General features: G+C 37.6%; 1 protein-coding gene across 2 annotated transcripts in view; it reads left to right on the top strand.

Annotated features, from left to right (window-relative positions):
- LOC149534378 (protein root UVB sensitive 6-like) overlaps nt 1–26,015 on the top strand; it is a 148,327-nt gene that overhangs the window by 98,738 nt on the left and 23,574 nt on the right. For both annotated transcript variants that reach the window (XM_089803409.1, XM_089803408.1), the window contains 5 exons: nt 1,064–1,183; nt 1,287–1,388; nt 1,532–1,604; nt 1,695–1,778; nt 1,894–1,958. In XM_089803409.1, the coding sequence (XP_089659535.1) occupies nt 1,064–1,183; nt 1,287–1,388; nt 1,532–1,604; nt 1,695–1,778; nt 1,894–1,958 (444 nt within the window). The remainder of the gene's footprint in view (nt 1–1,063; nt 1,184–1,286; nt 1,389–1,531; nt 1,605–1,694; nt 1,779–1,893; nt 1,959–26,015) is intronic.

Here is a 26,015-nt window from a genome sequence, read left to right as displayed (position 1 = left end):
GTGCAGAATGTGTGATTCGATTAGTGATTTGGTGTTCTGGTTGTGGGTTTAAAAACCAACATCAGAATGACTTCCTTCTCACATGTGGTAGAATCCTTGCTATGCCAAGTTGCTAGAGCTCTAGGGTCACACCCAACCAAACTAAAATATTCTGTGTCACAACCCATCAGTTTCCTATTATGTTATTTTGCACCAAGGAAAGTAGTTAGCAGTCCACATGTAGTTTTCAACAACACCCATGAGATGGTGAGCCTCTGAGTTGTCAATGTCAGTTGAAATCTTTAGCAGTCACAAAATGTGGTGCATAGAGCTGCTTTAAGGTAGTCAGACAGGGTGTTGAGGCTATTAAGATGTGTTCATGGCCATTGTGATCCTTTAATTTATGTTCATTCTGATAAGCATGGCCTTCTTAGTTGATATTTAATTGACAGACTGACTTTCAAGTGTTATTAGAGTAAGAATAGCATGAAAAATTGCTTATTTTAATCAAGGATATGAGAAGCAACTAAAATCCATGTGCAATGATCCACATTACACTCACCCCATATTGTGTCAAATGTACTCAATCTGTTCAGAAAGTATCTAATTATATATCCAGTGAAAATCATCACTTGAAGCCAATGCAGTATTTAGTGTAATTGATTAAATAATGTGTCTTTGGATATTTGTATGGAATGGCATCATTCAAATCTTTCTAAACACCTAAGCTAAAATCCTTTGCGGGAAAGTCAGTGACCTAAGGAGTAGATTGATAATATCTTAAGGCCTCTCCACAAGCATTGCAGCATTTGTTGTCTCTAGTGACTTAAACCTTAACTGATTTAGAATTTATTTTTTGCCTTTACTTCCCTACTTAACAGTTATTAGAAATCATTTTGGTTTATATTATGTGGTTTTTATGAAGACCATTACATTTGCCTGGTTATTATCTTGTTCTTGTAAGAGCTATCTTGCTAATTTTATTTTGTGCTCAGTCCTTTCATGTGTTCAATTATTCTCCAAGTACATATTTTTGCAGTAGGTATAACTTATGTCTTCTATATTGTTTTTTTCCTATAACCAGAATATTGCTGCTGTGTCCTCAACATCAACTCGTACTCCCATCTATAAGGCTTTTGCGCTCAAAGAAAACATAGGGGATATTACAGCTAAAGGAGAATCAACGAGTAATATAGCAGATCTGGTATGCTGACACTGTAAATTTCTTTGATTTCCTTATTCTACTTGTTTATTATTGGATGAAATTGAGATATGTTGGAAATTTGCTCTTTTTCTGTATACTCTAGCTAGGAACAGGTCTTGGCATTCTCATTTCTGGAAATAGTAAGCAGATACTGCCAACATTTTTCTTACTATCTTGTGGCTATGTATTCTCTTCATATCAAGAGGTATATTGCCTGACAACTATACAATTGTGAAGACTAGAAAATATTTGAGATTACTTAAAACATGTCTTTATTTCAAATTCATTCACAAGAATGCAGCTAGAGCTAGGACGTTACACTTAATTCAGTATCCATTTTGTTTCCAGGTGAAAGCTGTGATACTGCCCACAATGAACCAAGAAAGATTTGGGGTGTCAGTTCGGCATTTTCTCAATACAGGTTTTTTTATTGCATCCTTCAAAGTTTATTTTCCTGTGTCACTTTCCACTGACAAATATCTTAAAGTCTTGCCCAAATCAATTTGTGCAGGTCAAGTACCATCTATTTATGAAGCAAACAGCAGAGAATGCATTTTCACATTTCCTTGGCCTCGGCAGATGGATGTAGAGCTTGGTATTATCCATATCTGAATATGCACTTGATGCTCCTGTATGTGGTTTCAACCCTTGTTAGGGATATGTTTAAGTTCCTGTTACAGAACTTATACTGCCAATGTTGCTACTTTCAGGGGCACGTGTTGCTGATGCTTTCCAAAACTCTAGGGAATTTCTTTCAGCCAAAGCTGTGTTTGAGGTTAGTCTTGATAGACTGAAACTAATGGTCATTTAATCATGAAAGGATGCTAATGTATATCACAAGGGAACATGTACAGATCTTAAATGACAGTTTCCAAGATAACTTTAAAATACAAGGAAAAGTTTACATTGAATGTGCTTCCCATGATATTGAATATTTTTTTGACTCAAAAGAATAACTTTTCAGGAGGCATATAAAAACTTCAGTCCCAGAATATGCAATTCAACATTTCTGAAGGTGGAGTTTTTTCACTATGATACACCATACAAAATTCATAATATAGATTTACCAACCAGACCTTAACAACTGATAACGATGGAAAAAACTTGTACAGGAGTATCCCAACAGTTAATGCAGATGAAACAATACCCATTATCAAAAGCCTCAATGCTCAACCACTCGAAACTCTAACGAGGGTTCAGCCTCCCTAGGGTATTGGTAACGCCAGCTTCAAGCCCCTGAGAAGAACACAGAGAAAAAGACCACAACAGACTGTGTGAATTTGCACTAAAGAAAATTCCTAGATGGTATCAAAAAACCATGTAAGTTTTCTATTTTTTTGAAACCCAGAAACTGAAAAATCCTGTGAAAGTATGGGTGGTTTTGATGGTGAAAGATCCATCACCTAACTAGCTAGGATGGATCTTTCACCATAAAAACTAGTGATCTTCCATTCACTCCGACATTTCATTTATTGTGCACTCTCCAATAATCCAAATGAGAGCCAAAGCCCTTTTTGTATAAAGTTGTAGGGAATAAGAAGGAAGAATTTAAATTTAAAAATATAGATTTTCTCTCTAATGGCCTATCTATAGTTAAAGATCGATTAAAATCTAGTCCCCTTTTCCCCTAGACATCCAACTTGAGAGGACAACAACATTTGGTTAAAATTAAAACACCAATGTAAATACTATAACGTTAACTTTATGGCTGAAGTGTAATATCTAGGTTGCAGGACCAGCTGGGGCCTTCTCGGGTTCAGATTTCTGCTGGATACATGGTGGGTCTGGGCAGAGTTTGTGCCATGGACTGGGCCCTCGTTGGTCCGCAGCTCCGCAGACCCATGCGGATACACAGTCTGTGGTGCGGACCTTGCCCGGACCTGCCATGGAGCCGCAGGGACCCATGAGGACCACTAAGGACCTTGCGCAGACCCTCAAGCACCCGCGAGGAACTACAGCACACGGGGCCAAAAAGTATGTTAAAAACACAACAAATTATATTTTATTATTATTTTACTATGGTGTAGCTCATGTATATATATATATATATATATATATATATATATATATATATATATATATATATATATATATATATATATATATATATATATATGAGCCAAAATTTAAGCCAAGCGGAGCCTTGATTAATTTGTGTATAAATTATATCAATTTGCAGTTTACTAATGGTACTGTTATAAGATGCAATTAGCCAAAATGATATAAGAATTCCTTTAGTAAACTGCAGTTTGATATTATTTTAAAATTAAATGGTGCAGCTCATACAAATATATATATATATATATATATATAGAATCTCACCATTCATAAAATAAAATATGTGACGCAAAATATCAATACCAACTGAATTAATCCAAATCCAACATAAAGCTGATTTAAAATATCCCACTAAATTGGAATATATATTGAATTGTTGGAAACCACAACGGTAGTCGAGCCTAGTCCTAAATATTGTTTCTCTCACACACACGCACACACACACACAAATGCCCCCCCCACCCCACGAGCCCAAATGGATTTTATTTTTTGCCCAAACCCACGAACCCGAATCTGAATCTGTCCCCAAACCCGAACCCAAATCGACAACTTAGGTAATTATATAAATAATCTCAATCATATTGCAGAAAACCCCACCAAGTCACTGGAAATTGAGATTGATCACACCAAAGAGTAATTAATGTTGAAGAACGTAAATGGATGCCAAACAAGCACTTACTAGAAATAACTACCTTGTCCAAGAACTATGCAGAACAACCTAGAATATGAAAAATGCTACAAAGAGTATTGCCACAAAGTAGAACACCAATTGATCAGTGCACTGTTGTTGAAAGCCAAAAAAACTGAAATCAAGCTTTCTAAGAATGTTGGAGTCCCCTTGCCATCACCAATTATCCTATGTGACCCTTACAATAGGCTAATGAAAACGAATAGTTTACTAGGTCCGAGAAGGGGGACATTAAATACTACTCATTAAAGGAAAAGGTCAATTCACAAATCTAATTAAAACTTGTACAAGCTGGAAAGTAAATTTTTTTTTGAGGTCATGAAAGTGCTTCGTGAGCAACAAACATGCACTTAGGGTCCGTTTGGTTCTTGGAAGATGACAGGAATTGGCTTTTTCAAAATCTGGATTTGAATATTTTTGTGTTTGTTTCAAAATTGGCAAAATGGAATTAGCATACCAGACTTCCAATTTTGCCTCAAAACCGGGTTTTCCAACTTCCTACTAGCAAGTAGGAATTGAAAATCACAACCGGGTTATGTTTTTGAAGTAGTGTAAAAACAATAGATTGGACTACTTTTTGAAATTTGCCTTCAACTCCAAGCTTACGCAAAAAAATGTGTATTCATACGCATCTTCCGAGTGAAACAAACGGTTCAAATAAAATCCCAAAAATCGGAATGAAGATTTGCAAAACCTTGATTTGGCTAAACTGAGGTTTGTAGAAGTCCTGGTTTTTAAATTCCATGAACCAAACGGACTCTTAATGAGGCTTACATTTCATTGAAAACAAAAAATCAGGTAACATGAATTCCTTTTGTGTCAATATGGCATTTTGACCCCCTCTATTAATAATCATTGGGACAAGGATAGATCAGATTGCAGGTTGATTGAGATTGCCGAATTCCTAAATCCTAGAGAATGAAAGGCCTTAGAAAACCTTGGGAACCTAAGACAGCATTGTTAGACGTAATGTTGTCATTGATGTCAAAGGTATCATGAGGATTGCTGAATTATTATAATTTTTTTCTGTCATGTCGTGCCAGTGAAGGACATACTTTGAGTTGCAATGGATAAGTCTCTAATGTTATCATATTGCTCCAAAATCAGTTGCTCCTTATTATCTAATATATTTTCTGTTGTTTAGACGTGTCTACAGTATGTTTCCAAGGTTTATTGCCTAGTGGCAATATGTGCATATAGTTGCACTATCATGATGTTTGGTACCACATTCTACCATAGTGATGTATTTTATCTTGCAATTTGGAAGATTGCAAATGCTGCACACAAAGACAAATCTATTGAAGTTTCAGAGGTTGAGCTTCAACAAAAAGAAAGTTAGAGTTGACAAAATATTCACAATGATAGTTCACTGATTGTGCTTATGTTCATGTTGGATGCACCAGAGGCTAGTTATGTGGGCCAGCTGGAAGTATTTAATGAAGGTGGTTTGGGACTAGCTGAGTTCGTGTTGGGTGATGTGTGGTGTAATCCTACTCCTGTTGTAACATGTTGATTTTAGAACCGAACTGACTACTTGTTTTGTTTGAGGAAAATGTTTGTGGCTGACTTGCAGATATTGGAATTATGTTCTAGTTCGATGTGTATCATTGGAATGCATATATATTGATGGTCCAGATTCATCCATGGGTGGTTGTTGGTGGATGTGGAAGAAATTGTGTATGTTGGATATCCAGTAAGAAGCAGAGATGAGTTGAAGTGTGCAAATCAAATTTCAGATCCTACACACACAGTGTTTTGATGCAAATAAGACTGGGTAGATGTTGAAGGTTGAGTAGTGAAGGTCTACATAATATATCTTTTGCATCACTCTTTTCTATTGTGTGGTTGGTTCCCCGTTATCTAAGTTGGTGCTCAATTTTTTGCATTAGGGAATTGGTGTCTCTTGTAGGTTGGTTCTGCAAATGTGATTGGGGATTGGTGTCACCATCTTGGGTTGGGATTCTCCAGGTTGGTGCCTACAAAATATTGTAAGTTCTATAATATTTTTACTAAGATGGATTTCACTGTAGATCCAGGCAATTTTTCTCACCATGGTTTTTCGCTTATGAGTTCTATCCAAGTTTGGTATTCAAATGTGTGATTGTAATGGGCGGTCCCAAATGTATGTTTTTCTTTCCCCTTTTTTTGTGTTTAGTTTGTCAGTGTTGTGATTATGATTCCAGGTTGTGTTCAAGATATGAAACACTGCATAAAACTTGATACTAAGCAATATATATATATGTTAGAGAAATAACTGCAGACAACAATAAACTGATTCCAGATTTCACAGAACTTATTTGATCATTACAAATCAGGAGTAAATGACTTGGAGACCTATTTCAAATCAGAATTAATGAATTCACAGATCTGTTAAGTCTTCGAAACACAGGAGTGGGTGCACAGAACTAATGCTGTAATCCAGACTTAGGCATGAACGATCAAGGGAAATAGTGCAGCCAATTTCCAAGCCCTTAATTCACTAAATCTGTTGTATCCACAACTTCATCAGCAGTCTCTGACATCCAGGAGTGATACCACAGTCTTCATAATGCAGATTTCAATACTCCCAAATGGTGCAGCAGTCTGTATCAGAACTGAACAACAAGGGCATCCTTCAAAACACAGTAGTATCCTCAAAAGTCCCTCTACAAAATGTTGAGCAGTCTCACGTCCAGTCCAGGTATGAAGCACAACATAGTATGGATGATAGAGTCCTAGCCATGAGATATATGGCCCAGAATAAACCAAGAATAACAATGCAAATCATCCTCCAATGTGTAACTATGGCTCCAAGCTCCCCCCAACACAAACTTGGTATGAAGGTTATCTCTAATTCAGAAAATGAGAACTTGGAAAGTATGATTTGATACCTGGAAATAAACACCAACTGCATTCCCTATCTATATTGCTCAAAGATCCTCCTAACTGTATCTTCTAACAGTGAAGAAAAAATTATTCATGGAGTATTTTTTCCTCACAAACCCTTCGAAGAAGAACCTGCGGATTTAATCAATTTGTATCTTGTCTAGCATGCCTGAAAGAGAGCTCTTCATACTATTTTGTAACATTCCCATAAGAGCCCATTCACATACCTTACCAATGTGGGATAAACAATATCACTTTTTGCCTTTTCCTATTTTATTGGGATCTTGTGTTTTGCCTATTTTCTCACAACTACTTCTTTTCTGCCCCTATTTTATTGCGATTCCTATTAGTATTTTTCCATGATGCTTTTTCCCTTAATCTTATGTCTTCAATGTGTTATTAACTATGTACCCCGTGGACATGTCCCCACCCAAAAACACAGAGTTTCAGAAACGTGGACATCCTTGGGACGGGGGGATGGGTATGGGACGTACACTAGCCATCCCCAAAAATTCAAAAAATGGGAGAGACGTCCCTGAGATGCCATCAGAAAAAAAGGGGGATGAACGAATGCCCTTGGGATGGAAGGGGACGTCATAGACATTCCTCGACTGTCCCGGGAACAGTCGTTTGTCCCCCATGAAAAACAACACCAAAAACAAAAAAAAGAGTTTTAAGTTTTTTTTTTTTCATCTATTCATGTGTCTAGAGGGCCCCACTTCTCCACTTGCCCTAAAAGGCAAGAAACGACCACATATGGCTATGTTTGACATTTCTATTTGTTTTGCATTTGGAGTTTTGAGTTTATAACATTAGGCTGGGGTTTTCATTTTGCAAGAAGAGGAGTTGCTTTTTTGATTCCAAGAGCTTGCACAGGGGTTTGAGCTTCCTCTATTGTGCACCTAGCATGAAAGTCTTTATGCTTCCATTTTCCCTTTTTAAAAATAAATCTTCAGCTTGAAAGATTGATTTTTTTTCTTTTTTTCATTGTTTCAATTTATATTTTCATTGCATATTTAAATCTCAAAACAAAGCACAACGAGCAACAATGGAAGTAGTAGTGGCGGTGATGATGAATATGTGGTTGGGGGTGATATTGCTAGAAGTGGGACTGGGAAAGAAGCTGAGCTTAAAACTGATTTATTTAAATGACCTTCCACCATTACGAGAAAATATGCAAAGGGTTCTTTTAATAGAAAAAAACCTCTTCTCTAGTATGTCACACCTAGGGACTGCCCCGTTTGTCTTGATGATTTTAGGGGCAGCTATACAAGGGTTAAGTCACAGTTTTTAGTTGTTGCATGCCACAAAATCAAAGCTTGTCTTCTTTTGATCGATGAGGAGAGATTAGAATGACAAAGATTGCACTTGGAGGTGAAATGGGAGGGGGGGTGCAAAAGTTGGCAATGACATCACCATTTGTTCACTCACAATCATCTAGGCTATGTCATCTGCCATTGGTACTAGTGGCAACCCTACTGAGACTAGAGGGAAGAGAAAGATGGGTAGTGGTGAAAAGGGCTCAGTAGAAAGTTTGTTTAATGCACAGACAAAGGAAGCTTGTGAGGCATCCATTAATAGATTCTTTGTTGCTAATGGTATCCCATATCATGTAACTCTTTTGTTATTTTAAACAAATGGTGAAAGATATATTGACTATGAATCCCTCGTTTGTACCCTTTGGTGAGCATAAGCTATGAACCACCATTTTAGATAGTGACTACTCTAAGATTGCTTTGGTTTAGGGTACGAAATGTACTTTGTTTAGGACGGGCTTTTCTATTTTGATGGATGGGTGTACCGATGTTAGACATTGACCACTCATCAATATCGTTGTCACATCCCCTGTTGGCTCTTATTTCTTGAAAACCATAGATTTCTTAGTAGAGTGTAAGAATGCAGAGTTCCAGTTCCCCATTTTGAGGGATGCCATAGAGGAGGTTGGGCTGGCTAATGTAGTATAGGCAATAATTGATTCTGCACATCTGTGTCAATCAACCAGTTTGATGGTAGAGGGTGCGTACATGCACGTCTTTTGGGTCTCTTATGTTAAAGCATTGAGTAATGCATTGAAGGACATAGGGAAGATTGATTCGGTGAAAAAGGTGGTGTTAGGAGCTAGAGAAGTGCAAATGTTTATATGCAACCACTACAATTCACTTACTTTGTTCAGGTCCTTTAAGGAGTTCCTCAAACCAGCCGTGACAAGGTATGCCAATTTTAATTATAGTTTAGTTAGCTTTATTTACAATTGTTACAAACTTACATGTGATGTGTTTAATATTCAACTTTATTTTAATTTATAATTGTCTATAGATATTGCACACACTTAACTTTGATGGAGAGGATGATTGAGGTGCATGAGGCCCTCCAATTGATGGTGGTGAATCCAAAGTGGGCACGATGGTCCAATTCTAGGTCCTTTTAGGGAAAATTGGTGAAGCAAAGGATCCTTGATTACAACTGGTGGTCCACAATGAAGTAAATTGTTGATTTTTAAATATATCTTCTTTTAATTGTTGATTTTCATACTAACTTAAAATTTCTAATTCTGATTTTGATTTTTGTTTGCATTTTGCAGATATATTTGTTTTGTCATAGCACCCATTGCAGATGTCATTAGATATGTAGATACTGACTCTCTTAGTCTTGGAGAGATATATGATGTCGTCAGTAAATGTTATTGTCATGCCCAAACTACGAGGGCAAAAACACACACAATTTTTTTAAAAAAGTATAATAAATAAACATACTATAAGTTTGATATATATATGTGCAAGGTTAAAGTATAAGTTCTCTACATAACGTCTTAAGTTTATAGTCTTGAGGAGGAATTGAATCGTTAAATATGAACTCTCGTTACAAATCTGATATCGACAATAGCTTCGTTATTATTTTAATTTTAAAGTAATCTATTATAACTAGAATGATTAAATCAAATTTTCTAATCTCACAATACAAAACAATTCTCTAGATGTATAATCAACACTAAAATTTAATCTAATAATCTAACTTAATTTTACAACCTTTACTAACCTAAAGCATTTCAAGGTAAAATAATACGAACTTTCGATTTAAGAACAATATAACCACTTATAATAAATCTCGGGTAATTTTAAGACAGATTAAGTATGCTAACTACTTAACTTAGACAACATATTAACTAAAAAAGATACTAACTAAAATAACGTCTAACATACAATTAAATGCACTTCATTCTAATAACAATATATTTAAAACTATAATCTATTAAAAATAAAACATTCTAAATATTTACATTTTGTAAATACCAATTAACTAAAATTAAAAAAAAAAAAGATTAAACTATACTAATACTAAAAACAATTAAAAAAAAAAAAAATCTAACATAACAATTACTACACTACATCTTATTTATTAAATTTACTAATAAACTAACTTAACCAAACTAAATCTCTTAGCATCTAATTCAACCATTTCTTAAACTATCATACATTAATAACTTAAAATTAAAACTAACCATAACAAAATTAAACTAAAACTAATTATATTTCAAACTTATATTTAAATGAAAGCATATTTCATAAACAATTAAGCTAACTAAATAATTTAATATTTTCCTTGGCCTATGCTCCTCCAAAGCATGCGTTTTCTCTCCTTCACGTTGAGGCTTGGAAGATAAATTTTTGTTTGAAAAATGGCAACTCACGTGCCCCTACACATGTCAGATCTGCAATAGTACAAACTGCATTATATACTCCTCCTCACCCAATCCCATAAAGTCGATATCTTTCTCCACCTATCCCATTAAATCATGAGACAAGGAGCTTTGTTGGCCGTGAGGTGTAAGAAAATTCAGTAAAGTACCTAAATTTGGAGCTCCAGTCTGCTCACACAAAGAGGCTATTGAATAGCCTGACACAAGTCAAATCTATCCCATGGTTTAGAAAGGAAAGTCTCCATACGTATCTCAAGGCATTTATGCCTATGTAATTTTGTTGACATTCACATTTCCCAAAATTAATGTTGATTGGATGGTCTTGGAGAGGGATTCGACTAGGCAGATGCATGAAGGAATATTATGCATTTCTAATCACATTTATTGTGCAACTATCCCACCTATGGGGTCGCATCATGGAGGGACTAAAGTCTAACTTGTTATTTAAATAAGGTGAGTTTTTGAAATGAATATCTTCCACTTGCCATCAAAGTAATGATATTTTATATGGGCTATTATTTTATATGTCTGTAATAGACTGAGTTTCCCCTTTTTGGCAACCCATACATTTTCCAGAATGTTAAATATACTTCTATAGGTCTCTCCTATATATATATATTTGATAAAACTTACATTACTTATCCCCTCCTCTCTCTGTGACCAAATTAATTTTCAAGTTGTTAATGTTCTGACATTGCATTAACGATAGAAATCCCATTCTAATTAAGAAATCTTAATATAAACCACTGTTGAAATTTCAACATAAGTCTACATGGATCTTACAAGAATTCCTGGTTAACAAATTTCATGAAACATCAAAAGTACCTATAACAATGAGAGAATTAACAATGAAACTATGAAACTTAACAATGAGAGAATTAACAATATGCTCACAATGTAGTATTTCCATTTCCTCTTAATACCTATAACATCAAATTGAAAACTTTAACATATCCAGTTGCTTTTCATTACATAATTGAAACTTGGAAATTCAGAATTCAAAGGCATTATCTATTATTCTATGTTCTCACCTACATATGCAACTTTTTGAAATCACATGAGAACAATGCAAGGAGATTCCCATAATCTTTTCTTTTCTCTATTATTCATCCTGGTTCAAGGCTCCATCGGGAAAGAACTAGTAAGAAAACCCGATGTCTTTGCCTGCCAATACATCAAAATTCAATTACATTTTACATAATTTTTCAAATCAATTGAAATCTCTTCAAAATCTTTCACAAGTGCTTTCTTCCAATACTTCAAAACTTCAAGGAATACAATGAGAACAAGAGCTGAACCTGGGTGAATCATCACAACATCAAGAACAATTCAAGCATACACCCTAACCCTAACCCCTCAACTACTCCAAGAAGGGCCTCTAAATAAGCCTCAAACTCACCCACCAAAAGGAGCAATAACTTCTCCCATCCACCTACAAGTCTAGAAGTTCCTAACTCAACCCACACTATGGTTAATCACTAGGTGGAGGTGAGGTGATGCAACTCATGGTAGCCATAGTCAATTTTCGCACAAAGGCAAAAAGAGACTTTTTGAGTGATCTCAAAAGTCAAAAAAAGGGGCTTAGGGGTTGGAAAAGACCCCCAACCCATACCCATACCCTTTGGGCATAAATATTTCATGTTTTAAAGCCTTAGGAATAGGTTTGGAACCAAACAAAAGCTAGGAAATAATTAGGACCAACTAACAACTCTAAAAATGTAGATTAAGCACTAATCCAGATTAAGGGTGACTAAATTCGATTAAGAACCAAATTAAAAAAAACACTAACTAAAACTGACTTAGGTCCAATGGTTACACAGCTAACCCTAACTAGCACGCTGAAGAACATAAACAATTCACTAGTGTTGAGCGACACTAAAAGAATATAGTTACAAACATTAACATTTACTGTACATGGAAAGATACATTCATACATCTCACAAAATAATTAAGTTACGAACAACAAGGTTTCCACAATTAGAACATAGGGATCAGTTCCATTCCTCCATCGGGTTTCTCGGCTAAAATATCTTGCACACTCATTGCACACATCAGTAGTCCCATAAAATCTCATGCACATATGTATGTACGTATTAGGAAGTAACATAAGTTAAAACATACATCTTCCAAATTAATCAGGGTTTCTCTCATCCTACTCATATTCTTAATCATTTAAAATCTCTAAATCAAAGTGTTGATCCTGCATTTACTTATTTTGTCAACATACATGTTCATAAAGCATAAAATGAAGAACTCAAATCTCTGAAAGTAACATCACACAACAAGAAATAATGTAATATATTCAAGTATCTGCTAATGTCTCGACATCTCGAGTCGTGAGTATCAAAAATAAAAATGTACCAACTAAGGCTACGAAGGGTCGGGGCGAGGCCTCACAGTTATGTAGTCGACGGGTTGATGTTGTCGATAGTTGTTATGTAGCCGACGGGTTGATGTCGTCGGTAATTGTTATGTAGCCAATGGACCCCTTCGGGTAGGTTCTTCGGAATGGTATATGTACAACTTTGGATCATCATTGTAATCATCATTAGAAGCATTATGTAATCTCTTCAACATATATGCGAATAATGAAAGGAGTACTGTTGTGTTACATGTTTTTGTCTATTGTCTGTATGCATTAATAAACCATTTACCCCATACGGTAAACATTTGGCGCCGTTGCTCATGGACCTAGCATGAAGGTAGAGAAATGAAGACTAATGCCGAATTAGCTTAACAAGGATAGAAATAAGATAAAGGGAAAGATGGAATATGTACCACACAAGAAATTTTAATTTTGGTACAACAGGTCGAGCGCAAACAAAGGTTTCAACAGATTGCCGACAGACACCGAAGCACCAAAGAATTGTTGGAAGAGACTTAACGGCAGTTGGATTTGGTGGAAGAAGCAAGGGAGGAATTTTTGAACCTGTATACGCGGAGGGAAGAGAATCCAGACGAAAGGGAATTAACTAGCACGGCTCGGAGTGCTGAGGGAGCACGAGCGTGGAGTGAGCTCTTCGTCCGCAATACACTTCCAGAACAAACAACTTCGCTTAACGACGATCCTTCTTCACCAAAGAATGCAACTATTGATAAGACAACTGTTCGAAACAACGCTAGTGTCGGAGTATAGAGCGCCGGTGTTTGACTGCAAACCATTGAGATACAGAGTGTTGGTGTGAAAGTGCAAATTGCCGGGATACAGAGCGCCGGTGTCAGAGTGTAGAACAATGCTGATGTTGCAGTGCCGAACGGCGCCGGTGGAGCACTACTGAACAACGCCCGTACACAAAATCAAGTAATAATGGCAGGACCAAAGGAGAAGTTGCCGAAGTTTGATGGTGATGGAACGGTCGATCCAATCAAACACTGTAAGACATGCGAAACAATTTGGACAGCGAATGGAGTAATTGACACAGATGAATGGGTGCGGCAATTTCTAGCAACCCTCAGGGGTGTAGCAGTTGATTGGTTTGCCGACACGGATCTTCAAAAATTAACTACATGGGTGGATGTTAAAAAAGAGTTTATCACTGAGTTTCAATTGCTGTGCGACGACAATGAAATCGTAGCAGAAATCTACACCACAAAGCAAGGGAAAAATGAAATCGTCCGTGTATATGCCAGAAAACTCAAAAAATTAATAAATAAAATGGAAAGTAAGCCGGTAGATGGGCTGAAAAAGAGATGGTTCATTGAGGGATTATGCTCAGAGTTAAGGAAGAAAATGAAGATTGTGCTGCCATCATCATATACTGAAGCATACAATCGAGCGATGGACTTAGAGAGTGAACAAAAAATGAAAAAGGAGAAGAAAAGTAGCTCATCTAACTCAGATGATGTGTCTTCGGAAGAAGATAGTAGTGATGATGAAAAGGGCAGCAAAAAGGTCCAAGCTCTCCAGAAGGATATGATCAAAATGATGAAGGGATTTAAGAATATGCAGAAAGAGACGAAGGGAAACGGGCTATAGTGCACGGAGTGCAAGACAGAAGGTCACACGAAGGGAAACGATCTATGGTGCACGGAGTGCAAGACAAAAGGTCACACGAAGGGATCCTGTCTGAAGAACCAGCCAGTTCTGTGAGATCTACCAAATTATGGAACATTCCACAAAAGATTGCCCTTTCAATATGAAAAAAAGAGGGCATCAACAAGTGCTCTTGACACAGGAGGCTTTCGCGTTAGGAGGGAGCGGAAACACCAGCAATGATGGTGCCACTTTGGGTGGGTATAGAAATAATAAAAGAGGACAAAGCAACAATATCAACAATAATAATGAGAGCCGCAGCCGAATTCAGGACGATGCGAATGGCCGCCCAATGGTTCAATGTCGAGCATGCAATTTGTGGAGCCACTTTGCCCAAAATTGTACATCGGCAAATGCACCAAAGTTGTTATGCAGATGGTGCAGTCCTGGAGATCACGAAGATGCCAAGTGCCCGAAATCAAGAGTGAATTTGATCACCATCGAGACGGACGAAGAGGAGGTTCTGGCAATCACATGGAAACAAGCAAAACTGTACCCTGACCCGACAGAAGAAAAGAAGACATTGGAAGAAGCACGGGCGGAAATTGAGAGAGCAACATAGGTAGAGAAATCACAATTGAAGGACACTACTGGTACCTCAACAAAGAACTGCGCAGAACAAAACATCATACGACAGATATTACAAACGGAAGTACCAGTCAAAATAAATGATTTGCTGCTTACAATGCCTCAACTTCGATCGACACTCACAAACATTGCTCCAATTGCTAAATTACCAGGAGAACAAGGGAGAAGGAAAGCGGAGCAAGTGTAGCGGACCCAATGCTGTTAGCCCTCACATCCGGATGGCATCCGACAGTCGTCGAGATGGGTATATTAGGAACGGTCCTTTCAGACACAATTGTGGACGGAGGTTCAGGGGTAAACATCATACCAGAAGATACCTAGAAGAAGTTGGGACAGTCGGCATTGTGGCCACCTACATTCCAGTTGCTCACAACAGATCAACACGGGATCAAACTGTTGGGAATCCTGATGGCACAACCAGTGACTATTGGAACACAGTCGTTCCTAGTCGACTTTGTCATCATCCTGTTGAAGAGGAGAGTATATGACGCCATTTTGAGCTAGGGATGGCTTGTACAAACAAAGGTTAAGCATGACTGGAAGAAGAATACACTATCAATGGAAAGCAGGGGACGACAATTCATTATTGATTTACACACAAATGGTGGGTGAAGAAGCCGTATCATCTGATTCCGAAGAAGAGGATGAAGGAAAGCAGCGATTGGAACCCAATGAGGAAGGAGTCCTATGGTTGGAAGGTGGATCGATGGATGATGATTTGGATTTGGTGAATGGCCTTTTCCACTGGCAGATGGAGGATTACAAGCTCTTTTCAAGTTGTAATATGTTAAGGGTCGACGAAGGTGAGAAAGAAGAGGGAAATGAATGTCCGAAGGAATATAGAGAAGCAGGAGAAGGAAAGGCGGTTACGACAAAAGCTGAAGGCAAGAACATATAGTATGAACCTAGAAAAAGGAAAGATTCCATCGTACGGTACATAATAAATGGATTGCGCAGAAAGAAAATGTTACGTCGAACCACAAATATAGTAGAAAGGTGTGAGCAACAAGGAAAACACATCATACGGTTGACACAGGGAACAAAGAGGAAGGGTTTAATAAAAGCTTTAGCAGTATGGAGTGAAGGTTCTAAAATCAAGAATACAGTTATTAACGGCAAGGAGTGGTAGCCGACAGAATTCATGGTACCAAGTTTCGAGAACAAACTGGGCGATATGGAAAACTTGAGGGAAAGATCGTGTAACTTAAATAAACTCGATGAGCGACGATTGCAAGCACAATGGGCCACGGAGATGACATAGAACAGGCGCAAAGCATGGCATGATAAACACCTAAAACGGAACAAGTTCCAACCAGGACAGTTGGTGTTGAAGTATGACGGACGAAACGAAATCAAACTAAGCAAGTTTAAAGTCAAATGGGTCTGGCCATACCAGATCCAGCCAAATCCAGGAAGTAGGTGATAATGGAGCAATAAAGTTATGGAGGCTAGATGGGTAGGAAATTTCGAAAATGGTGAACGGTTCCAAGTTAAAAATATATCATGTGCGAACTGTTCTGTTGTCGACAAATATCGAGGAGCAGTAAAGAAAAAAAGATAAAAGAAAAAAAAAATTGAATAAAAAGAAGTAAAATAAATTAAAAAAGAGAAAAATTAAGAAAGTAAAAAGTTATAAGATCACCGTATGGCCGTATAACTAACTCGTAGAAACTATACGGTCCCTTCCCAACATCATATGACATCTTGGCGCATCTTGGAAACTCTGTATGACGTCTGAAGACAGTGGACGGGTAGCATGGAAAACCGTACAGGGAATGTTTATGAAATTGACCGTACGAGCATTAAACAAAAAACGTACAAGGAGCATCGCAAACTGTACAGACATCCAAGACAATTGTACGGTTAAGTTGAAGATTGCAGGGCACCGTATGGTCACGCAACAAATAGGGGGGAGTTACACTGCAACCATACGGACGCCATGACACACTATACGATTAGCATAGAATACCATACGATGTAGAAAAAAGAGGAATTTATGAAATCCAGTGACATCTGTACCACTTCTACCACCATACGGGCTGAATAATTGAGAGATTGTACAATATTTTAAGCCATACAAGGGAAGCTGTTCACAGAAGCCTTGCAGGAGGGCCGTATGGATGCCTGGGAGGAGAGGAATTTGTGAAACAAGGTTGTACGGAAAAGTAACTGACCTAACTAAGTAGAAGAACAAATGGAGTTTGTAGGAAAGAGGAAGTGGAAGAAAAACTTAGAGGAAAAATTTACAACTAAAAAAAAAAAAAAACGACGACAAATAAAAAATGTTTAGAATGAATAATGCATGATGTCAAGGGAAGGGAAAGACATAAACAGGTAGTAAAACATAAGCAGTTGCCAGAAAGAGTGTGGGATCGGAAGAAAATCACAAAAATGGTGTGTTCCATGGAGTTTTCTGTGGCTTTGAGAGTGCTAATTTGGTTTGGGCGGCGCGTGGGGGCATCCCCAATCGATGTAGTTAGCAGTCACGAGAAGTATGACCAATTGATGAGACCTGGAGCTGTTGCAGGCATGGAGTGTCTGTGTACTAGAGGTGGAGGGAACAACAGAGCAAGCCTTTTGTGAGGGGTGATACGCTTTGAGGCACTTGGAGTAGGTATTGGACATGAAGCTGTCTTGGTGGATGCATAGAGAGCTCGGGAGGAGCTGATCATCCAGTTGAAGGCAATATAGCGACACTTGGCTTAGGGTACCTAGGAGTTGGAAGCAGAGAAAGCAGCACAGGTGGCTATCAAGGTTAGCTTGATTAAGGAGACAGTATTGTGTTAGCAGAGGCTATAGATGCAACATGGTTTGAAGACCAGTTTGGTGCAGGCATGGGACGAATGTGAGAGTGGTGTGACAGAAACAGATCTATCTTGTTGTAGTTAGTCAGTTAATGTATTCCGTTTTGTTAATCTGTCTCGGATATTTTGCAATTGTCGTCCGGAGACGACTTTTTCTTTTGGGGGTGATGATGTCATCAGTAAATGTTATGTAGCCGAGGGGTTGATGTCGTCGGTAATTGTTATGTAGTCGATGGGTTGATGTCGTCGGTAATTATTATGTAGCCGACAAGCCCCTTTGGGAAGGTTCTTCGGAATGGTATATGTACAACTTTGGATCATCATAGTAATCATCATTGGAAGCATTATGTAATATCTTCGGCATATATGCAAATAATGAAAGGAGTACTGTTGTGTTATATGTTCTTGTCTATTGTCTGTATGCATTAATAAACCGTTTAACCCATACGGTAAACATATGAGACTTTTGACAACATGTTGAGCAAGATGAAGAAAATTGTTGCAGCAAAGGATCCTACATTGGGGTTTTATGAGGAGCATATTAGGTCTATTGTGATGCGGAGGTGGAACATAATGAATACACCACTTCATATGGCGGCCTTTGTTTTACATCCGAAATGGTATGTAGAGTTGGATGAAGGGGGCCTCCCATGTGATGATCCAGAGATATTGGATGACTTTACAAAAGCCATTGATAAGATGTATTCAGCTCAAGAGACCTCTACTCTTCGTGCATAGTTCCTTAACTTCACCAACCTTCGTGGCCCAAACTTGAGTAAGCTACAAGCGAGGTTGGATGGAGTGGTTTTAGCATAGATAGATCCTATTGGATGGTAGACCTGGCATGTGAGAGATACACCAGAGTTGAAAATTTTTGCCACTCGCTTCCTTGCATAGGTTGTTAGTTCCTTAACTGCAGAGAGGAGTTGGTCAACATATTCATTTATCCACTCCATCAAGAGGAATAGAATTACCTCTAAATGAGCAAAGATGCTAGTGGCAATGCATCAAGCTCTTCGACTTACGGATCATCAAACTCTAGAGTATAGGCAGACTCCATCTTTGCGGTGGGATGTTGATCTTGAGGATGTGGCCCAGATAGATTAGGATGGGACAACACCAAGATTGGTTGGGGTTCCATTAGATGGGACTATGCTTCCTGTAGAGCATGATAGTGAGGATGAGGACTCTGACTTTGATGCCATGGTGGAAGAAGCTGAATAGGAGCAACAATATGCTTAATTGTTCTATATTTTGTTTTTTTATGTTGAACTTGAACATGATGAAACTTTATGGCATCCCTCTAGCCTTCAGAATATTTAGATTTTGAGATTTCTATGATATTGTTCACTGATAGACTTATATTTTTGTTCACATTTTGATATGCACATTGACAATTGAGTATTGTATTGGTTATTGTTTCCTAGATGTCATTCAAATGGTGTATGTTAATGTTCTATATTGCTTAAATTACATGCTTTGTGCTTAGTATCATATGTATGACATGTATATTTGCAATTTTCAGTGTATATTTTAAATTTTTCTTATATTTGTATAGCCGTCCCCATTTGTTGTCTCCCTTGTCCCCAAAATCGACAAATTTTTTTGCTGTCTTGGAAACCCGTCCTGTTATCCTCGTCTCCGAAACTTGGGGGAACATAGGTTATTAAATAAAGGGACATTAAATATTTTCCTCTTAACTATAGTCTTGCATTAATAGAGTTAAATGTTTAACTTTATAAGCTAACCTTTTTCATGCATAAATAAATCATATCAATGATATATAAATCCTATTGATATTAAACATTTATGAACGACATGTTGTCATCACTGATTTCTGATGATGCCCAAATGACTTACTATAAATTATTAAATAGTAAATATTTCAAAAAAGCACCGAACACCTTATAGATGTCTAGCAATAGAAATTGCCTAGGTCAAATGGCCTCGAAGTCCCTTAAATGTCCTAGTTAGCCTTTGGAACCATAGAGAAGTAGGCTTAAAACAAACACTTACCACTTGTGTTGTAAAGGGGGCATTATAGTCCGCCTTCCCAATATTGCTTGTCTTCAAGCGATGCCAACTCAACCCCAAATCATCAAACAAAATCATGATAAAATCAAATGTGATCCTAGAGCCCCAATTTAACCTAGGAGGCTTAAAGTTCCATCCACTCAAAGCATTGTCTTTTTGGACACCTAAACTAGAGTCCTGTAAACTATTTGTAAGAAGAGTAATCAAATTATGTAAAATCTTAATCAACTCCTCAGCGAGATGCTCTTCAAACAACCCAATCCAGGGCATCAATCAGAAACTTCAAAGAAATAAACATTAACTCTATGATTACCAATTGCTTGCACTTTGCTGTAGGAACTGTCTCTAGAATCTAATCTGCTGTCCCAAATGCAAATGCAAGATGAATCTAAGCAATAACAATAATCTAGTACTCGAATGTTCAACCCAAACCTAAACTGGTTAACCCAAACCATATTCAATCTACCTGAAGCTGAAAACTAACCCTGACAATGATCTGATTGTAATGAAATTGCTGAAATCTACAGCTATGGAAGACTGCATTTTCAAAAGGCAACATTCTTTGAGGAGGGCCATTGCTGCAATACTGAACAAACTTGGCAAAAAGAAATTTCTGATCATACCTTAAGCTAGAAATGTTCTCCCAAGAATCACCAACTCATTAGGAAACCAAGTTTTACTCATAATCTCTCTTCAATCCATTTGCTAGAACTCAAATGGGCTTCTATAAATTCTGAAAGAAGAGGTAGCAACAATAATAATATTACTTTTAGAGTCTTGACTTCCCCACAGGGGCTTCACTTAGTGAACTTGATTCATAGCATGTGCGGTCGTGGCATACTAAAGAATCCTCCTATTTTCAGAAAGTATTGCCCAAATCTCCTTTTTTGTCACCCCCACACAATACCCACACATCCCTTTTCTCATATCAATCCCAATCTCGCTCTCCCCGCTCACTATTAAGGCAGTATATTGCCCCTTTTTTTGTCCATTAGAAACCCTTGAAAATGAACCCACTTGGTATTGTATTGCCCCTTTAGTGATCCTGTATACTTCCCAAATACAAATGTAGAACCTATTGTAAGAGATGAAGGAGTAGTTTGTCAACCATTTACCTCGAAGTATCCATTCATGCGTGTAGGACATTAAGACAATGTGAAGATGAACTCCTATATGCTTATGAATTTTCATGTCCCCTTTTTTAGGCCAATGGATTTTGTTGCGCTGTTATGCTGTTCTGCCTCGGTCCTGTGGGCTAATCGGGTTTCTTTTGGGACTAAGCCGATTTTTGGCCTAGGCAGTTTTAGTTGCTAGCTAATCGGGGTTATTTTAGTGGGGTTTCTAGACACTTATATTTATAGTAAGTCAACAGGCTCAATATTCTTGGCGCTTTAGTGCTGGACTAGGAGCATGTTGTCAAGATCTTTTTGGCAAGCTATTGCACGTGCTCATCCTAGTCCGTTTGATCAATGATTTAAGTGCTTGAAGATTTAATTGATTTATTAATAAAATGATTAAATGCCACTTTATTATTATTGGCACTTTATTTACTTAGTGGGAGAAAGTGTTATTTTAAAAAGGAAATTAAGAGACAGAAGAGGGAATTTGAAGGGTCACCATGTTGTGTTTAAAAGGAGGAGCTCATTTCAGCATGCTTGGTTTATTATTTTGGATTTCACTTTCCTCTCTTGGAGAGTTTACAAAAGCTACAACTTTCAGTAGGTGAGAAGATAGAAATCCTCGATCTTGGACAGTGAATGAAACCCCATTGTCAATGGCAGACATTGTGCAAATGTTTCACATTGTGCTTCAGGTTCATATTTTTAATATCCAATCTTGCTCTATTTTCTATAACTATGATTAGATTTCTTAATTGTTTTGTTGAAGAACTTAAATGAAATATTATTTCTGAAAATGTATTTCTGGTAGAGATTTATTGCAATAACATTTTGAGACTATTTTTTATCTGGTTGTATTATGGGGTTTTGCTGGGGAAATCTAAAATGCATTGCATGAAATTATTTGTTTGAAATTTGTGAAATTGATTATGAGATTTGGGGAAAACATCCGGTTAGGGATATTATAGTGGTATAAGAGTTGTGTATCCTACCAGCCTGAAGGGTTAAGATTTTCAAAAATCAATATTTATAGAGTGAGAAAATCATGGAGAAATAAACATTTTTGGAAGCTGGTTAATATTTCTTTTGCTCCCCAAAACCTTAGGAATTTCTGCCATAAGTGTTGCTACAGATTTTAGTCTGGCTTATTAATATTAGTGAAGTTATAAAATTAAAACGAAGCTTGTGTTATTGTTGAGGAGTATCGAAAATGCACCTTGAAGATTTAGAAAATTAATGTTGTCATTGCTTCTATATTGGATATTTAATGGTGAAGTATACTTGAAGGGTTATTTGTGAGTTAATTGCAGGTGGCTGTTTGGAATTTGTTAATACCTCAGCCAAGACTTTCGAAATGCCAATATATTATTGAGAGCAATTATATCGAATGATTCATATATGATTCAAAGTTCAATGTTGGAAAATTTCTGAGAACTTAGTCTTCTTTGCTGTCACCGTGACTACGAAAACTTCTAAGGACAAAAAACATTGGATTAAGGTTGGACATAGCCCCAACCTGATGGTGTGAATTTGCTACAGGATTTAACAATGATTTATCAGTTTGTTTTGGAACTTGGAAATGGAGATTGAAGATCGATTCCAAGGCTGTTGAGCAGTAAAATCAAATGGCAGATGTTCAGATAGGGACCTGTGATTGTAAGAAAGCTTTTTCTTCCTGTTTATTGTTGGCAGGATTGAGAAACATGTTATGAATGGAAGTGTAGTACCCAACTTGAGTTTTTGAATGGTTTGGAAGGATTGCTTCAACCTCATCTTACATAGTTTTACCAAAAAAACCATATCAAGTGGGTGGATTGAAGTCAGGTTTGGAGGTGTTAATACCATGTATGAAAAATATGGAGAATGATGTCAACTTTTCTACAAGAAGTCGAACCATATTCCTGGTCATAGCTAGCACGTTGCATATTGCTGGGTGTGCTAAAAATGGTGATATGTCTGCAAAAGCTTAAAGGTTTCCATGGACACATTGGGGGATGGGATGTCAAATAATTACAGCCCCACGAGGACACCCATGATGTGGCTTCTAGACATCTACGTGAACGACTTGGTATCCATGAAAGAGAGGGTGTGGGCACTCAAAGGGAAGAGTCAAATAGAAGATATCAAAATGAAAAGGTTCACTGAAGATAATTGGAAACTAACAATGGAGGTCAAGGCACTTAGAGAGCAGATACAAAAATTACAGTTTAACATGGAAAAATGGGAGTACGAGCCGATACTGTTAAGGAAAGAATTAGGGGAAAAGAAGACAGTAGCAGCTGACACGGGAGAAAGAGGGACCAGGGATGGAGACAAAGACCCTCAAATCAAAAGCATATAAGGGGCCATGGCCAATATGGTACTAAAAGAGAACCACCTTAGAGAACAAATTGAAGAAGTTAGGTCATGGCCTAACATAGTAAAGGGGCCAACAAACACCCCTAACGAAAGCATAGAAAAGCAAGTATGGAGGTAGGTTAGAGAAGAAACAGAAAGAAGTGAGAAAGTAGCAAACATCGTCATCAAAGGGCTAAGAGACTATGGAGATCAGGAAAACACAACAGATTTAGTTAAGAACTTTTTGAGAGATCAATTAGATTGGCATGGAACACCCATACAAGTACAAAGAATCGGAAAATGGGTAAGTGGAGGCAGGGTCAGGCACATTAGAGTGACAATGAAGAATGCAGGAGACAAAAACAAAATTCTAACTAATAGGAGGTTTCCCAAAGGCACACATATATATCTTGATGATGACCTTACCTTATGTCAACAAGAGGAAAGAAGGAAAGAATGGGAAAAAGTGAAAACAACAAGAGAAAATGGAAAATGGGCGTGGCTACAAAACGACAAAGCCCAAATCAATGACAAAATTACACACAATAAATAGGAACTCAGGCCCACCCAAGAACATTTAGTTATAGTCAGCTGGAATTGTAGAATTTATCCTTGGAGAAGAGGACTAGGGTTAGGGCTGGTAGCTAAAGATAATGACACTATTATGCTTATCGAGACGCATGAGCACGATAGATGTAGGGTTCCAGATTTTAAGGGATATAAGAAGGTATCACTGTGGAACGAGAGGATAGAAAATGGCAAGGGACATGGGGGTATCACCGTTTTAATTAAAGAAACTTGGAGCAAATTTATAAACTTGGAGAAAGAGGATGTGAAGAAGTAGTATATATGGATAAAAATAACTGAGAATTAGATTACTACTATGGTGGCCGCCTACTACCTCACCCTTAAAGGCTCAACAATGTATAAGAAACTTAGAGTGGACAAAGAAGACCCATTTGCTGCTCTCAAAAAAGACATTGCAGCCTTTAACTCCCTAGGGGAAATAATGTTAATAGGTGATTCCAATGCTAGAACAACGAACAATCAAGCTCTCAGCATCAAAGAAAGTTACAAGGAAAGCAGAGATCCGGTTTGGCTAGAGGAAGAGGGGACACAAAAATGGATAAGAGCATCGTAGGACAACATGGGAAAGGTCAATCATTTTGGGGCTGAATTACTAGGTTTATGTTGCTTATACAACATGGTCATATGTAATGGTATGGAAAAGTGGCTTAAATTGGGTGGAATCACATGCAAAAGACACAACGGACAAAGTGTTGTTGACTATGTCATGTGCTCTCAGGACTATGTCTCAAAGATAGTTAACTTCGAGAGAGGATTGCCCCATTGAATTAAAGCCATATTGATGAGGGTGGTCACTCACATTAAAGACCAACATAATGTCAGAAAACCCTTGCAAGAGAGGAAGATACTCCCAACTGGCAGAGTTTTAATGACACAAGAAAATCATAATATTTTTCGAGACTCTGTTTTACGGCTATCTAGTGTTCAAGGAAACTATCTCAAGCCTTCTAAGCAACACCTCTTGGACAAAGATAATCTTGTCTATACTATCAATAAAGCCCTGGAGGAGTGTAAAAGATCAAAGACCAAGAGAGAAGACAAGAATACTGTCTCGGCTAACCTGTGGTTTGACGATGAGTGCAAAACGTCAAAAAGGTGGAAAAGAAACATGAACAATGAAGGCAAAAAAGAGTCTGCTCAGCTAGTGAAAAAGAAGAAAACAGATTATGTGAGATTGAGAAGGATTGAGTTGATTAATCTTGGGAAAAACAGCCCCAAAATTTTTTGGAAAGAACTTTAGCAGAGAAAGACGTAGATAGAGAACAACATCACAGGGACCAAATGGATGGAATATGCCAAGACTCTCTATGAGCGCGACTTGGGAGAACTTAGAACCTTGGTAACTGAGTCTACAGTTGATCTATTCAACATGGAGGATATTATACAAGGAATAAGGAAGTTAGCTGCTAGTAAAGCTCATGACATAGATGGGCTACAAACTGAATATTTAAATTGGGGAACTGAAACCCTAGCACCGCACATCACTGGGATTTTCAACAACGTCAATAGGGAAGGTTTCCCTATAAATTGGACAACTATTGTAGTGATTCTGTTACATAAAAGCGGAGACATAGACTACCCTTCTAATTATTGAACGATCATGATCAATCCCCTCTTCGGAAAGTTATTTGGCAGCATGGTAGAACGAAAAATTAGTAAATGGGCTGAACCAAAAGGTAAAAGAGCAAAAGGGCAAGCGGGCTTTAGACTGAAACACTCTACTATAGATCACGAGATCACTCTTAGATATTTGATAGATAAAATTTGGGACACCCAGGGGGCTGAGGCTTCCTTCTGCTTGATGGACAAAAGAAAAAGCATTTGACACAGTGTCACGTAACAAACTTTGGGATAGAATGGAAGAGTTAGAAGTCTTGAAGGAGCTTAGGACTACTGTTCATAAATTATATGAGTAGGTTAAAGCTAAAATTAGAACGACAGAAGGGCTATCTAAAGATTTTGACAGCAACATTCGGGTTAAACAGGGGTGTTCGCTATCCCCAACCTTATTTGGGCTTTACA

The sequence above is a fragment of the Cupressus sempervirens genome, chromosome 10, assembly GCF_028749045.1.
Source record: "Cupressus sempervirens isolate cs-2001-9-10 chromosome 10, ASM2874904v1, whole genome shotgun sequence".
Classification (NCBI taxonomy): Eukaryota; Viridiplantae; Streptophyta; class Pinopsida; order Cupressales; family Cupressaceae; genus Cupressus; species Cupressus sempervirens.
This window is presented reverse-complemented; position numbering and strand designations above follow the sequence as displayed.